This window comes from Canis lupus, chromosome 8, assembly GCF_011100685.1.
Source record: "Canis lupus familiaris isolate Mischka breed German Shepherd chromosome 8, alternate assembly UU_Cfam_GSD_1.0, whole genome shotgun sequence".
NCBI classification, from domain to species: domain Eukaryota; kingdom Metazoa; phylum Chordata; class Mammalia; order Carnivora; family Canidae; genus Canis; species Canis lupus.
Window position 1 is genome coordinate 53,753,074 of NC_049229.1, and position 17,780 is coordinate 53,770,853.

Below are 17,780 nucleotides of genomic sequence, written 5' to 3' on the forward strand. Positions count from 1 at the left end.
ACTGATGTCCAGATTTTACCAACAAACATTCTGGTGTGATTGGTTTGGGTGTAGCCAAGGCATGAGGATTTAAAAAATCTCCCTAGGTGCAGCCAATGTAAAGTAAAAGTCAAGAACCAACCATCCCCTATGACTCAGCAATTCCACTACCACCTATTTATCCAAAGATACAAACATAGTAATTCAAAGAGGCACCTGCACCCCCATGTTTATAGCAGCAATGTCTCCAATAGCCAAACTATGGAAAGAGTCTAGATGTCCATCAACAGATGATTGGATAAAGAAGATGTGGCAGATATATAAAATGGAATATTACTCAGCCATCACAAAGAATGAAATCTTGACATTTGCAATAATCTGGATGGAACTGGAGGGTAAGCCAGTCAGAGAAAGAGAAATACCGTATGATTTCACTAATCTGTGGAACTTAAGAAGCAAATCAGATGATCATAGGGGAAGGGAAAAAAAACTAAGATAAAAATCGGGAGGAAGGCAAACATCAGAGATGTTGAACTCTAGGAAACAAACTGAGAGTTGCTGGAAGGGAGATAGGTGGGGGGATGGGATAACTGGGTGATAAGCAGTAAGGAGAGTACGTGACGTAATGAGCACTGGATGTTATATGCAACTGATGAATCACTAAATTCTACCTCTGAAACTAATAAAAACAAAACACGAACAAAACAGAAAGTTAAGAACCACTGCTGTGGATTATGTTATCGTTCTTCTTGTACAATAGTCACATTTTGCACACAAAGGGAATGAAGCCAAGAGTGAACACATGGCTTTTTAAACTTGTCCTTAACATGGGTTTTTAATTTGATAGAACTAGCTAGTGGCCAAGCCAAAACCAGGACCCGGATTCCCCGGTTCCGAGACTCTTCACTGAACCCTGCTGGGATTCGTCATTGTTGACTTAGCAGCCACCACCTAGGCTTGGACATCCAACTCCTCTGCCTACTACTTCTTGTTACTTAGCTCAAGAGAATGGGCCAAGAACACTAAACTAAGAACACTTCTTAGCTCAGTCTGTTACAGGCATGAAATACAGAAGCTAAGATATCATATAGCTGAGAAGAGTCCACTCTTGAGAGAAAAGAGTCCACTCAAAACTCAAGGTATAACCAGTAGAAATTTCAGAAAGACTCACACCAAGCAACAGTGTCATTCATCAATAAGAACCTGACATTATCAATGCAGCAAGGTCACCAATTTAGCGAACTTTCAAATGAGGTCTGAGTAGGAGACACCTTAATGAAAGGGCTGGTGTAAAAATTTTATTGAATTCAAAGAACTGGGGTTAAAGTTAGGCTATGTACATTGACTATTTTACTTCAAAACATCTCATGCTTAGTCATAAATTGGCCTTTTGTTATGTTTAAAGGACTCCACAAAAACTTCAAGAGATTTTTAAAGTAAATCTTCTGTATTCAGGAGACTATTGTGCTCTGTGTTTCTCAGTGTAAGTCTAGCAACATATTATTTTATGGCTCCGGTCATAAAATCAGCTGTAGAATGTCAAAGGAGTTTAGAGACACTTTCTAATGAAAAGATGGAAACACTAACAAGAGAACAATAACTTCTATTTTATTTTTTCTTTATTTTTAATAACTTCTATTTTTGATTCTCCCCAAGTCTTATGGCATTTTCCAAATTATGTTACTTGAATTCTCTTTCCATGGTAAATTAATGTATGTTATTTTTAGAAAGCTATCCATAGCCTTATAAAGTTCAACAAAGTATAAAAGTGGACTTATTGGGTCTTTTTAATAGGACAATCTGAATTACTAGTGTCCAAGACGGGGATACAATATGCAGAGCTTCCCAGGGAGCTCTTGGTTGCAGGAGCATCTCTCTGGATTGGTGTGCCACGGAACACTTTTCAGGATATGCTACTCAAGAAAGAATCTTTTGACATGCCACCTTGTTGGGTGACAGATAAGTTTAATGAGGTTTATGTTCAAGGCAGCCTGTGGAGAATCTAAGAGCCGGTAGTGTTTCAGATCTTCCAGCGATCTTCTGAAATTAAACCCATGAAGAGGTTATGTATGAAGACTCTACCTTCTCACCATTTTTCTCCTCTGACCTTCTCATGGGCCCCATGAGAGGCTTGGCTAATGGCGGAGAATTATTCTATTGGAGACAGTGGATTTTAATTCACTGGTTCCCTGAATTACAGCCTTTCGTAGTTACTGAAACTATCCCTTTAAAGATAGGAAATCATTGCACCATTTTCACTATACTTTCTTGACATTTTGATGTGGAATATTAAAGTTTTAGAAGGATTTAACTAATGTAGGAAATATTTAAGTGAGAATCATTTGTTTCTTGATTTTTAGAATTTTTAGAAGTCTATATCAGAGATCAGCAAACATTTTTGGAAAGATGAATATTTTAGGCTTTGTGGGCCATAAGATCTCTGTCGTGCCTACTCAACTCTGCCGTTATAATGTGGCAGCAGCCACAGACAATGTGTAAATAAATGACTGTGACTGTATTTCAACAAAACTTTATTTACAAAAGCAGGTGGGAGACAGAATTTGACCAGATGGTCATAGTTTGTGGACTTCTGGTCTAGATGGGGGTATTCAGTGAGGATGACCATTGTATGATAAAATATGTAGTGTATTTCTCCCAATTCCTGATAAAGATCAAAGGCAAGTATGGGCTAAAGATAAGTATCTGGAAAAAAAATATTTCAGGGTTTGAAAGTTCAGATTCAATCATAATAGAAAACAAAGATCTTTTTTTCCAATTAGTATTTTGAATTCAAACTTGAAACTCGGTCCTAAAACAATGTTCTTTCATTCTGCCCTCAGTTTGATTCCTGGTTGATGGAAACTTATTTTTTCTTAGAGTTAAGCATTTCAGTAAAAAGTATTGCGTAAATCCAAGGTAAAATCAAAGTGGTGATGGTGCTAAGGAGGTTTGGGACTACAGGAAGATAAGGGTTGAGTAGCAGATGGAGAAAACAATGGTCAAGTTTCCACAGTCATAATGAAGTAGTAGTCACTTTGTGATTTTAACACAGGCCTGATGCCTCTGGTCTCAATGCTAATTGTGATCTTAAACTAACGTGAGCACATCAGTATCCTATAAGGATCCTATTTGTGTTCAAAGATTACACATAGCATGTGAGCAACTTGGTAAATTCTCCAAAAGTTTGTTCAAATATCTTTAGGTTCTAATTCAAATAATGTGTCATCTTCCAAAAGTAATGATTTTGGAGTAATGATTCCCCATCATTCACCTCATGTCAATTTACTAAAATTATCAAATTTAGCCTCATTTAGACTTTTTTTTAAAATGTAACTAAAGTGTAAACTTGCAGCCAACTTGGTCAAGTTCCACACTGAGAATAAGCACTGATGCCTCAGCAGCAGTTGGGTAATTAGTCACAAGTTCATGAACATTATGGCAGATGTGTAAAAGCACATGGCCCTGTGATTTCATGTGGAACCAAGCACACTGTCATCACTCAGATGTGAAATTAACAAAAATACAAGCATTTCTTGCTCAGCAGAAGTTGAACTGCTCCCAGTCATAAGCAAAGTCACAAATTCATTCCTTGGAACCTCTTTTCCATCCTCTTTCCACACGATCTGGCATGGGGATATGTTGCTTATCTCAGAATGTCTGATTCCCTGTATTGTATTTTCTATTGTCAAACTCTAGTAACTAGCTACTATCTGACAGTAAACATTTGGGCAGGAAAAAAAATACCATTTGATCTGCTAAGAACACACGGAAACACTAATCACTATGAACCAAGAAGTCAACAAAAGTTATGTGTGCTAATTAGCATCACACATTAGCTGATTAGAAGCAAAACACCAAAGCTTGAAGCACTGGGACAAGATGATGATAGAGAAGATTAAGGGATGAAGCAGGCTATTACTTCTCGTAGAGTATTTGAACAGCTTGTCAGATATGCTCCAAAGCTGGCTTTTACCTCCTTTTACCTCTGTTGAAACCTTGAGCATTTTCCTACCTGTTAATGTTTACAGGTCTCCTGACTTCTGCAATCGAAAAGGTTTCCATGGAGCAGAGGGCTGGGCACAGGTTCCCTTTAATTCTTCCAAATAATCAATACTATGAGGGGGAACACTGTTTCTTACAGAAGTGTTCCCCTGAGTCTCACAATGTAAACAGGTGCCAGCCCAGGTTTACCCAAAAGGGATTATGGAAATTCCGGCTGAAATTCCATCTTGGAGCTGAAATGTATCGCAAAATTCCTGAGAGAGCAAAGCTCAGCAGCAACTACAACCCACCGTGTCATACTCCTCCCTCTGACACAGGTCACTTCTTCACCTAAACATAATATAGAGGGTGCCTCTAGCTAACAGTTACCCAACAACTGGACTTTCATTTTTTTCATCTAGCAGGTTTTTATTGAATGGCTGCTATGTGCCAAAAATGAGTACAATGAAGAAGCATGTGGGCTATAATATTGTATCCATCATACTTAGTTCATCAGATGACATTCTTCCCCAACTCATTTCTGACCATCCTCATTTTTCAGACCACATTGTTCTTCTGTACATCTGTGAAATGTACAGCGCAAACAGTATAAAGGCATTGAACGCACATGTACCAGTGTCTATGTTATTTTAAAAGGAAATGCTTGTTCTTTTCCTATAAGCCTTCACAGTATTTGTATTTAGAAATCCTGGCTTTCAAGAAGCTTCTCCTTTCAACTCTGACTCCAAGACTTTATACTGACTATTAATTTCATTTATGTTCACCATGTCCTTGCAAAAGGACTTGAGTTCTCTTAAATGATCACGAACCCCAACCCTATAAAATAACGATTGTCTGGTGTAGCTTACCCAGAGACCCTACCAAGATTTGTGATTGATTTACCCAAGCTAGTTTATAGAATGTAGATTCTAGGGCAATCAGCCTAGATCATGATGAACAAACCAGTTTAAATAGACTGACATTTCCAGGTAACACTATATGATAAATAGGGATGATCGAAGCACTTTCTTCCTGGATATTAAGGGTTTTATGGCTATATGGCCCCATCTCATTCTCTTAGCTTCAAATGGAAAGTATCATCAGCAATCTGAATCCAAGGTAAAAAGCTTCATGGAATTATCACAATCTATGATAATAAGGAAGTCCTCCAAACTGCTAAACATGGCGTGATAGTTTCATTTTTGAACACCTAATTATCTCTAAAAGATAAAGTGCCCAACAACCCTGCTGGTTTTAGAGAACACAGCTTGGGATCTCCCCCAAGAGCCAGTTCATCTCCGTTCAAGCTGGCTGCACCCTCTCTCCATCCTCCTTCTCCCCTCTGGACTCTGGCTGGCTTTCCCAGTTTGAAATCTTCTGCAGTGTTTCTGGTAAACTACAATGCTTATCAACCATTCTCCTTATCCTTGGGGGCGTATTGAATATCAGATGAAAACACTACAGAATTGGACAAGCAATTATTTAGTTTTATAATAATTTTTAATGATTAGAGTAAGCCGATTTTCTCTTGCAGCAGTCTGAGATGAAGAGGAAAAACTGAGATGAGCTCACTGATCTTCACTTGATTTTCAGCAGTCCGGGAACAGAATGTGATCTGCAAGTTGCATGGTCCAAAGAATACAAAAAGAGATGCAAGCCAGTGCCACACTTATGCTTAGCTTAGTTGCCTTTTTACAAAATCATGCTGTTCAAGATCTTCTCTCCTGTTGTTTCTCCAAGGTGGCTCTTGCCCACTCTAGCTATCACTGACCAAAGGAATTCCATGGACATTGTGAGTTGAGGGACAAACAGTGACCAAGGAAGCATGTGATTAACAGCCTTACACGATAGCCATTCAACCCCAAGGCACGGATGAGCTCCTGTAGCATTAATTGGGTTTTTGTATATATATGAGATTAATGAAACCCCTCCATTTAAAACTTAACAATGTCCTAGAAAGCTTAGTGTCCAGCCACTGCCTGAAAAAGCCATGTCTGGGCCATACCCTATGGGATTTGTAAATCAGCTGCCTTGTCATTGCCATCAAGAAAGTCAATGGGCCATCATATCATATCCTGAGTCTTCTCTTCTCTCACTCTCTATTACTTTTTCCTTAAAGCAATCACATGTGTAACCCACCTCACTATTTTGGAAGAGATGTGCATTAACTTTTTTATTCACTCATTTACACATTCATTCTCTGTAATCTTATCTGTATAACCTGCTCTCCCTCTAAAATAGGATGGTCAGAGTAAATACAGGCCATCCAATTAAATTTGAATTTCAGATAAACAACTCTTTAGTACAAAAATGTTTCAAAACTTACAATGGGGAATACTTATGCTAAAAATTATTCATTGTTTTTCTGGGCATCTTGTATTTTTATTTGCTAAATCTGGCAACCCTGTCCCAAAGAAAAAATCTGAATCTCTGACAGTCTTTATTACAAATATTGCACTTAAGAAATTGAAGGTTTGTGGCAACCCTGCATCAAGCAACTCTACTGGTGCCATTTTTCCAACAACATTTGCTCACTTCATGTCTCTGTGTCACATTTTGGTAGTTCTCACAATATTTCAAACTTTTTCATTATTATTTTGTTTAAATTGCTGCAATCTCATGGTAAAACTTGAATGGATGAGGAGTGGCTTCTTATGGATGAGGAGTAGTTTCTTTCGATGGAATCTATACCTGGAGAAGATGCTGTGAAGATTGTTGAAATGACAACAAAGAATTTAGAATATAACATAAATTTGGCTGATAAACCAGAAGCAGGTTTTGAGAGGACTGACCTCATCTTTGAAAGTTCTATAGGTAAAATGCTATCAAACAGCATCACATGTTACAGAGAAATCATTCTTGAAAAGAAAAGTCAATCAATGCAGCAAATTTCACAGCTGTCTTATTTTAAGAAATTGCCACATTCACCCTGACCTGACCTTCAGCAGCCACCACTCTGATCGGTCAGCAGCCATCAACACTGAGGCAAGATCCTCCACCAGCAAAGAGATTGTGACTTCCTATAAGTTCAGATGATGGTTAGCATTTTTTTAAAATTAAAGTACGTATATTAGTTTTTTAAACATAATGCTATTGTACACTTATAAGACAGTAATATAGTGTAAACATAACTTTTATATGCACTGGGAAACCAAAAAATCCATTCTTATGGCGGTCTGGAACCAAACCTGCAGTATCTTTGAGGTATGCCTACAAATAGGGAATTAGGCAACTTTTATAAAATCTAGATATGCAAACTATATCATAAATGTGCTCACTTCCAAAGACATCTGCCATAATATGTGTAAACTTTGTACAACTAAAACCTAGGATGTTTTGAGTGCTTAAGCCAGAAGAAGGTAGGTGTTTTCCAAATTCTTAAAAACCAGTTAATAGGAGCACCTGGTGGCTCAGTCAGTTAAGCATCTGACTCTTGATTTTGGCTCAGGTCACGATCTCATGGTCATAGGATGGAGGCCTGCATCAGACTCCAAGCTCAACAGAGAGTCTGCTGGAGAGAATCAAGCTGAATACTCTCCCTCCTCTCCCCTCCGCCCCTGCCCCTGCTTGTGCGTGTGCTCTCTCTCTTGCTCTCTCTCTCAAATCAATCAATCTTTAAAAAAAAAAAAAAGAAACAAAAACAAAACAAAACAACAACAACAAAAAAAAAAAAAACAATAGCTAGGGAGACTGTGCTCACATTTCATTTTGGTATTTATATTAATTTGCTTAACCTCACCTTATTCATTTTTTTCTCTCTCTCTAGTTACCTGAACAAGAATAAATACCTGTCAGCTATCGACAAAGATGCATTTGGAGGAGTGTACAGTGGACCAACCTTGCTGTGAGTAAGGCATACAAAAGACTATGTCAGTCCTTATTTTATTTTATTTTATTTGGAATGAAGGGGTCACTAAGAGGAGTAGATGATGCTTATGGGTAGGGAATGTTGATATCTTGGCTAAAGACTTTCACCAGTACTCTCCTGCCCAGCGGTTTAGGCTACTGCTTGGAAGAAAGTCCTTGTTCTTTGAGACTCAGAAGGCCTTACACTCCACCATGCCATCCTGATGCCTCATCAGGAAGTCACCTTGGTGTGGACATTCATAGAGGCCCTCTTGTGGAAAAAAAACAGACAGCTTTGAGCTGCTGCTACTTGCAAAAATTCTGAGATATAGATCTACAAATAGGTAGAAGGCACTCTATGCAGAGATGTGTGTGAATGTGCTCTGCACAATGCGTGGCATGAAGAAGGAAGAGTATAGTTTGGTTCGTTTCTGGTAAAATTTACAATCACTGGAAAAGATGGGACATACTTATTTTTAAAACAGCAGAAAAAATATCTATTTGTGCATTTCTTCGATTCCTATCGCCATATCTAATAGGTGATCAAGTTCTGACAATTTTTGTCTCCCTGAAGTATGTTTATCAGTACCATCTCTCCTCTTCTCTGGTTTTGCCTTTGTTCAGAATCTCACCATTGAGCATCTGGTCAAGTCCTTGCCAAAGAAGAACATAGCACCCCAGGAGAGATACAAGCTAATCCATTAGAGGCAAGAAGAAATATTAGAAGTTCTATTTATACTTAAGTTTTTAAAAATGAGAGCAAATCAAGTTTTGCTACTATTTTATCCACAAATGACTACGGTCCCTCAGGTGTCAGGTAGGGAATGGATGCATCCCCAGGGAATAATGGGTGATCCACAGTTCAAAGACTTAACATCTATACTCTCACTTTTAACAATTGTGCTTCCCTTTCAGATTAAATACACCTAGTTAAGTGAATTCGTAACCTTATTTTCTCAACAGATAGGTTCCATCTGAGAAAGCAAAGTGACCCTGAAAAATCTACTGTACCACATGGGGGTTCTTTGTTAACTCATGGCAAAGTACTTAGAATGTTTTTCTTTCTATAAAAACACAAGTGAAAAAAAATGTGTTGACCTTTTCTGTGTTTTTTTTAAACACAGAAGATACTTTTAAAAGACAACTTTAACTGCCCCTTCAAGATAAAGGTGATATTTCACTAATGAATATTGTTTTTCTGAAGAAATTTGTGCTTTGGAAAGGGCCTTTAGAAACAAGTATTTAAAAACATTTCCATGTTATGTGATTTTCCTGATGAGAATGGTGAATGCCACTTATGAAAATTATGTTTTTTTAAAGCCAGAAATTGAATTTTACCCTGTTGAAATATATTTCAAATTAATAATTACAGTGTATTTAAAATCCATTTGTATAAAATATGAAAATGAAACACCTTTAGGTTAGTGTGCAAAGACAACTGATTGACATCTGAGAATATGAATTTCAATAAAAACATGTGTTTAATTCCTGAATTGGATTGAGAGATGAGAATCTTAACTTCGTAAGTACTGCCAAGCTGGCCTTATTCCATGTGGAACCATCTATCTTTGTGAAGTAACTTTTTCATTGACAGCCCTTTAAACCAAAACCAAAATAAACTGAACCAGAAGCAGACCTTTGGAATACCTACATCAGAAAGGGTTAAACAGCAATTTTTGAAATTAGTGAAGTATATTTAATTACACTGCTTTCACTTTAGTGAAATTTTAAGAAAATGTTACTTATTTATTTTCATCTTATCCTTTTTAAATTTATGTTTAGAGTTTTTTATAATCTGTATTATGTATATTACAGTAATATGTATGTAAAGCTCATAAATGTGTATATGTTAAAGGCATGTACTCAAACATTTTTTGCTTGTGAATATGTGACATTGGAAGAATTTAAAGACCAATAATAAAGACCACATACACTCAAATTGGGGGTCTTCTACAAGATGAATGGCTGGCTCAGGAATCAAAATACAGCTTCCTTTATGGAGAAAATCTTCCCATGAGAGCACAGTTGCCCCACTGAACAGTGTGCTTGCATTATACCATAAGCTTCTTATGTTTGTCAAGGACTCATAAAAATAAGTTAGCCAATGGGCACCATCCTTTGATAGCACTAGTCTAGATGACAAGAGCCTCCAAATTTCCCTTTGCCTTCTATAGTGGTCCCTCTCAATTCCATCCTCCCCAAACCTCTGTGTGTTAAAATGCAAGTAGGATTTTAACATGTAATGCTGGTCTCCTATACCCCTCAGGGTAAAGACCTTGGTGTGGCATGCAAGGCTCTGTTATAATCTTCAGCTTTGTCTCTCCTACCACTATACACCCCAGACCAACGATCCAGGCATATTAGCTCCCCTAATGCTCCGTACATGGCAACGTTAAGTTCTTGTTTTCTTGTTTTTCATACTGCTTGGAAAATCCTACCACAACCTTATCCATCTGATGAACACTTATTACCACTTTGACATTCGAGTAAAAATCACCTTCTTTCTGAAGTTATTCTTAACCCTTCCTCCCTAGGTAAAGATATACATTTTTTCTTCTATATTCCAGTACCTCTATGTATGTATGTATGTATCTCAAAGCACCAGGAACATGTTTCTGTCTATCTCTCCAGAAGCTTCTACAGGTCAGGATTTGTGTTTTATTTCTACAGTTCTACTTCATCTTACAATGGCTGAGACACAGTGCTATCTTACTAAATGTTAGCAAAATTAGCCTGGTACACAATAAATATTTGAATCACACTTCTGTAAATGCTATAGCCTTTAAATAGAAATCACATTATGAGGCACCTGTGACACATCCAAGCAGTGATACCTACAGATGTGAAAGCAATAGGAGAGATCAGGGCTAGAGATGTATTTGAGATGCTTTGGGATGTAGGTGGTAATGGGAGGTGTAAGTATGGAGTAAATCTCAATAAATAGAAGGGAGATTTCTGATAATCCTCCCCCCCAAAGTAATTTTCACTGATCCTTCCTTAGACAACATTAAAATGGGAATACTTTATTAAAAAAAGAGCATAAATTAAAAAGCATAAATTTTCAATGACAAAGTGAGGGGAAGAGGTGACATATGAGTAAGTGGTAAGTGTCTTGAAAAACCAAGAGAGAACTGCATGCTAACTATGCTGATTCAAAATCACAAAATCTAGGAACTGTTTCATCAGTTAAGTCTTAATTATTCTGCAGGTGAGGTATAGGTGACACTGAAGTCAGAAGTCTTTAAAATGTTCACCTGTTCCCCCAGGTCTCCTCTCCCAACCTGCACAGGTGAACAACTACTCTTTATTGACCCCAGAAGAAGATTAGAGTTTACTTTCTGTTCAAGTGACATCACCACTGTTGAAGGATAATAGGCACCATTGAGGGTAGAAATGAAACACTATTATCTGCAAACAGGATTATGTAAAAGTTTACATACTAAAATATAAGACCAACAAGTTTCTTATCCACTCAACTCACAGAGTATTGTCACCAAAGTTAATGCCTTCCAGGCGGGAGATTACAGTTCTGGGGAGGCTGACAATCCTAACGAAAGAAAAAACCTACAAAAAATGCTCATTGATATTTCCCCAAAGATACTGAAGTAAAGCCCATCAGGCAACAAACCAACACACATAGAGCTTTCCATAAGCCTCCTCCACAAACATGAACAGGCATCCAAGGGTCCCCAAATCTTAGGGGAAAGCTGTTGTCATGAAAAACAGAGACTAGAACAGAGAAGGGAACTTTAAAGGAATAGAGGTAAAGCAAGAAACAGAAAACTTTAATAAGGGCAGCCCTGGTGGTGCAGCAGTTTAGCGCCGCCTGCAGTCCAGGGTGTGATCCTGGAGACCCGGGATTGAGTCCCACATCGGGCTCCCTGCATGGAGCCTGCTTCTCCTTCTGCCTCAATCTCTCTCTCTCTCTCTGTCTCTCATGAATAAATAAATAAATTAAAAAAAAGAAAACTTTAATAAAATTATAACAAATATCCTCAGAGAGATAGCTTTTCATCCATAACTTAACTACTTATATAGTAATATTCTGAAAACAAGAAAAAGCTTTTGACTCCTAGAATAAAACAACAGGAAAACTTTCTTGACATAGGTCTTAGCTATGAATTTTTTAGATATGACACCAAAAGCACAAAGCAACAAGAGCAAAAATAATCTAGTGGGACTACATTAAACCAAAAAACTTCTGCACAGCAAAGGAGACATTCAGAAAAATGAAGAGGCAACCTACAGAATAGGAAAATATTTGCAAATCTGATATATCTGATAATAGACTCAGGATTTGTGTTGTGTATATATATATATATGATCTGATAATATATCTGATAATAGACTCAGATATATCTGATAATAGACTCAGAACAAAGATAAATAAGGAACTCCTACAGCTCAATAATAAAAACAACAACAACAAATATTCTAATTAAAAAAATGGGCAAAGAGGCAATCTAGAAGAAATAGATGCATTTCTGGAAAACCACAAACTATCAAAACTGGAACAGAAATAAACAGAAAACCTGAACAGGCTGATAACCAGAAGGAAATTGAAGCAGTCATCAAAAAGCTCACAAGACACAAAAGTCCAGGGCCAGATGGCTTTCCAGGGTAATTCTATCAAACATTTAAAGAAGAAACAATACCTATTCTACTAAAGCTGTTCTGAAAGATAGAAAGGGACGGAATACTTCCAAACTCGTTTTGAGGCCAGTTTTAATTCTAAAACCAGACAAAGGCCCCACCAAAAAGGAGAATTATAGACCAATATCCCTGATGAACACAGAGGCAAAAATTCTCAACAAGATACTAGCCAATAGGATCCAACAGTACATTAAAAAGATTATTCACCATGACCAAGTGGGATTTATCCCCGGGATGCAAGACTGGTTCAACTCTCGTAAAGCAATCAACATGATAGATCATATCAACAAGAAAAAAACAAGAACCATATGATCCTCTCAATAGATGCAGAGAAAGCATTTGACAAAATACAGCATCCATTCCTAAACAAAACTCTTCAGAGTGTAGGGATAGAGGGAGCATTTCTTAGCATCTTAAAAGCTGTCTACGAAAAGCCCACAGCAAATATCATTCTCAATGGGGGAACACTGGGAGCCTTACCCCTAAGATCAGGAACACAACAGGGATGTCCACTCTCACCACTGCTATTTAACATAGTACTGGAAGTCCTAGCCTCAGCAATCAGACAGCAAAAAAAAATAAAAGGCATTCAAATTGGCAAATAAGAAGTCAAACTCTCCCTCTTCGCAGATGACATGATACTGTACATAGAAAACCCAAAAGACTCCACCCCAAGATTGCTAGAACTCATACAGCAATTTGGCAGTGTGGCAGGATACAAAATCAATGCCCAGAAGTCAGTGGCATTTCTATACACTAACAATGAGACTGAAGAAAGAGAAATTAAGGAATCAATCCCAATTACAATTGCACCCAAAAGCATAAGATACCTAGGAACAAACCTAACCAAAGAGGTAAAGAATCTAAACCCTCAAAACTACAGAACACTTCTGAAAGAAATTGAGGAAGACACAAAGAGATGGAAAAATATTCCATGCTCATGGATTGGAAGAATTAATATTGTGAAAATGTCAATGCTACCCAGGGCAATTTACACGTTTAATGCAATCCCTATCAAAATACCATGGACTTTCTTCAGAGAGTTGGAACAAATCATCTTAAGATTTGTGTGGAATCAGAAAAGACCCCGAATAGCCAGGAGAATATTGAAAAAAGAAAACCATATCTGGGGGCATCACAATGCCGGATTTCAGGTTGTACTACAAAGCTGTGGTCATCAAGACAGTGTGATACTGGCACAAAAACAGGCACATAGATCAATGGAACAGAATAGAGAACCTAGAAGTGGACCCTGAACTTTATGGTCAACTAATATTCGATAAAGGAGGAAAGACTATCCATTGGAAGAAAGACAGTCTCTTCAATAGATGGTGCTGGGAAAATTGGACAGCCACATATAGAAGAATGAAACTAGACCATTCTCTTACACCATACACAGAGATAAACTCAAAATTGATGAAATATCTAAATGAGAGACAAGAATCCATCAAAATCCTGGAGGAGAACACAGGCAACACCCTTTTTTAACTTGGCCGCAGCAACTTCTTGCAAGATGCTTCCATGAAGGCAAGGGAAACAAAAGCAAAAATGAATATTTGGGACTTCATCAAGACAAAAAGCTTCTGCACAGCAAAAGAAACAGTCAACAAAACTAAAAGACAACCTACAGAATGAGAGAAGATATTTGCAAATGACATATCAGATAAAGGGCTAGTATCCAAGATCTATAAAGAACTTATTAAACTCAACAGCAAAGAAACAAACAATCCAATCATGAAATGGGCAAAAGACATGAACAGAAATTTCACCAAAGAAGACATACACATGGCCAACATGCACATGAGAAAATGTTCTGCATCACTCACCATCAGGGAAATACAAATCAAAACCACAATGAGATACCACCTCACACCAGTGAGAATGGGGGAAATTAACAAGACAGGAAACCACAAATGTTGGAAAGGATGTGGAGAAAGGGGAACCCTCTTGCACTGTTGGTGGGAATGTGAACTGGTGCAGCCACTCTGGAAAACTGTGTGGAGGTTCCTCAAAAAGTTAAAAATAGAGCTACCCTATGACCCAGCAATTGCACTGCTGGGGATTTACCCCGAAGATACAGATGCTGTGAAACGCCGGGACACCTGCACCCCGATGTTTATAGCAGCAATGTCCACAATAGCCAAACTGTGGAAGGAGCCTCGGTGTCCATCGAAAGATGAATGGATAAAGAAGATGTGGTTTATGTATACAATGGAATATTACTCAGCCATTAGAAACGACAAATACCCACCATTTGCTTCAACGTGGATGGAACTGGAAGGTATTATGCCGAGTGAAGTCAGTCAATTGGAGAAGGACAATCATTATATGGTTTGACTCATACAAGGAATATACAAAATAGTGAAAGGGATTAAAGGGGAAAGGAGAGAAAATGAGTGAAAATATCAGTGAGGGTGACAGCACACTAGAGACTCCTAACTCTGGGAAACGAACAAGGAGTAGTGGATGGGGAGGTGGGTGGGGGGAGGGGGTGACTGGGTGAGGGCACTGAGGGGGACACTTGACAGGATGAGCACTGGGTGTTATATGTTGGCAAATCGAATTCCAATAAAAAACATACCAAAAAATGGGCAAAGAACATAAACAGGGATATATCCAAAGCTACAAGTAAGAGGCAATTTCCAGTTACAAATTGAATAAAGTCTAGGGACATACAAATGGCCAATATGTACAGGAGAAGGTGTTCAAGGTCACTGTCAGAAAAATGCAAATAAAAACCATGAGATTTCATCCCACACATATTAGAATGGCTATTACAAAAGAAAAGAGAAAACAAGTTTTGACAAGGCTATGAAGAAAAAGGAACACTTGTGTGCTCTTGGTAGGAATGTAAACTGGTACAGGCAGTATGAAGAACAGTACAGAAGTTCCTCAGAAAAACTAAAATTAGAATTATCATATGATCCAGCAATCCTACTTGGCTGTATATCCAAAGGAAATAAAATTACTACATCAAAGAGATATCTGCAATGCCATGTTCACTGCACCATTATTACAATAATGAAAACATGGAAACAAACTAAGTGTTCACCAATGAATGGATAGATAAAACATGGTGTGTGTGTAGTGGAATATATATATTATATAGTGGAGTATTACTCAGTTGTGAGAAATCCTACCATTTGCAACAACATGGATGAACCTTAAAGCCATTATGTTAAGTGAAATAAGTCAGACAGGGAACAACAAATACTACAGGATCTCACTTACATGTGGAATTTATAAAAGCCAAAATCATAGAAACAGAGAATAGACTGGCCAGGGGCAGAGGGCAGTGATGGTGGGGGATAGGGAAATGTTGGTTAAAGGGTATACAATTTCCAATTAGAAGTTGAATAAATTTTGGGGATCTAATGTACAGCACGATGACTGTACCTGAATAATACCATACTGTATATTTAAAAGTTGCTAAGAGATTTTAAAAGTTCTCACCACACTACATACAAAAAGAAGTGTTGACTATGTGAGTTACTGGATGTGTTAACTAATCTTAATGTATGTTTAGCAAATCATCACATTGTGTACTTTAAACTTACATAGTGCTATATGTCAATTATATCTCAATAAGCCTGGGGAGAAAAGAAAGAGTTCTTGGAAATGAAAAATATGGTAGCCAAGGTAAATGTATATATAACTTTAGTATATTTTGGCAGCCCATTCCACCAAAGGGTTTTACCAGTCTGAGTTCCACCAACCCATTATTAGAATGCCTGTTTCTTCACAGCCTTGCCAAAATATACTGTGTTCACTTTATTTTTTTTAAGATTTTATTTATTTATTCATGAGAGACACAGAAAGAGAGAGAGAGGCAGAGACACAGGCAGAGGGAGAAGCAGGCTCCATGCAGGGAGCCTGACGTGGGACTTGATCCCCGGTCTCCGGGATCAGGCCCTGGGTTGAAGGCAGGCGCCAAACCACTGAGCCACCCAGGCTGCCCCTGTGTACACTTTAATGTCAAACATTCTTGTTGGTATTAGAGAAGAAATGATATCTCCATGTAGTTTTACTTTGTATTCCTCTAGTTATGAGTGAGGTGGGGGACATCCTGCTATCTCTTTGTCTGTTTAAGTATTTATTTTCTTATTTTTTCTGCATTTTTCCTAATAAGGTTTTATGCTTCCTTGCCCTACAATTTTTATAGTTATTACAGACCATAGTTATTACATCGTTATATATGGTATCATTCATAACTACCCTTTCCCATTTTGGTTTTTTGTCAATTGATTTTGTTTATAGTGGGGAAAAAAAATATGGCAGCTAACACATACACAAAATTAAACAGTTTTCAAAAATAGAGTGGAAAACGTCTCCCAGAAAAGAGAACATACAAAAAATAAGATATGGAATAGAGGAGAGAAAAGATAAGAAAATTGTAAGTTCAAACTACATAGTCCAACCCCAATTAACAAAAGTTTTAGGAGGGGGAAATAAAAAAAAAATTAAAAAAAAAGGAAATTGTGGGAGATATTTTCCCATAAATGAATGAATGAGTTTTCAGAATAAAAAGACCCATAAAGAATTCTCATGAATGAAAAAGAGCTCATGGAAGTACATCATAAGATATGAAACTGCTGTGATAAAGAGAATATCTTAGTAGCTCCTAAAGAGAAAAACCATGTTACCTGTAAAGACTGGAGAATTAGAATGCCATCAGTCTTCTTAGCAGGAACACTGAAAGCTAGAAAGTGATAGAGTACATCCCTCAAATTCTGAGGGAAAGTGATTTCCAAACTATCAAGGATAAAGGTAAAATAAAGACATTTTCAGATAAGAAAAGTCTCAAAACCTTGATTTCCAATTCACCGTTTTTTGGAAAGAAAAGAAAGAGAAATCTGAGGTATTCAGAAACAGTGATCAACACAGGAAAGAAACAAATGGAATTCCCAGGATGACCAGAGATCCTGGGAATCTTAAGACTAAGATGACTATTCTAGAGCAGAAGGAGAGCTCTTGGGGAAAGTTTCAGAAATAAAATAGATTGCTATGTTATCTGACAGGATTGACTGTATTAAACTGTTTTGGTAGATGTTTTAGAGAACTTTAGAGCATATGCAAGGTTTAGCAAGAGGTCCACTCAAACCAAGGAAGGTAAATAAAACACACAGAGAGAGATTACATAAAGAAAGAAAGCTACATAAGAAAGAAAATGAAATCAAGATATGCAGAGTTGTAATAAGCAAAATACTAAATATAGGTTTAACCAAATATGTCCTAAACTATTTGGGGGAGATGAGAGAGTGTGTCAGGAGAATATGTATACAGGGTAATGGAAGAGAACTAAATCCTCATCTTCCATAGAA

At 37.5% G+C, this 17,780-nt stretch overlaps 1 protein-coding gene across 1 annotated transcript in view; it reads left to right on the top strand.

Annotated features, from left to right (window-relative positions):
• Positions 1-17,780, top strand: part of TSHR (thyroid stimulating hormone receptor) — a 155,914-nt gene that overhangs the window by 118,222 nt on the left and 19,912 nt on the right. Inside the window, 1 exon segment of the mRNA NM_001003285.1 lies at positions 7,727-7,804. Coding sequence (NP_001003285.1) covers positions 7,727-7,804 — 78 coding nt within the window.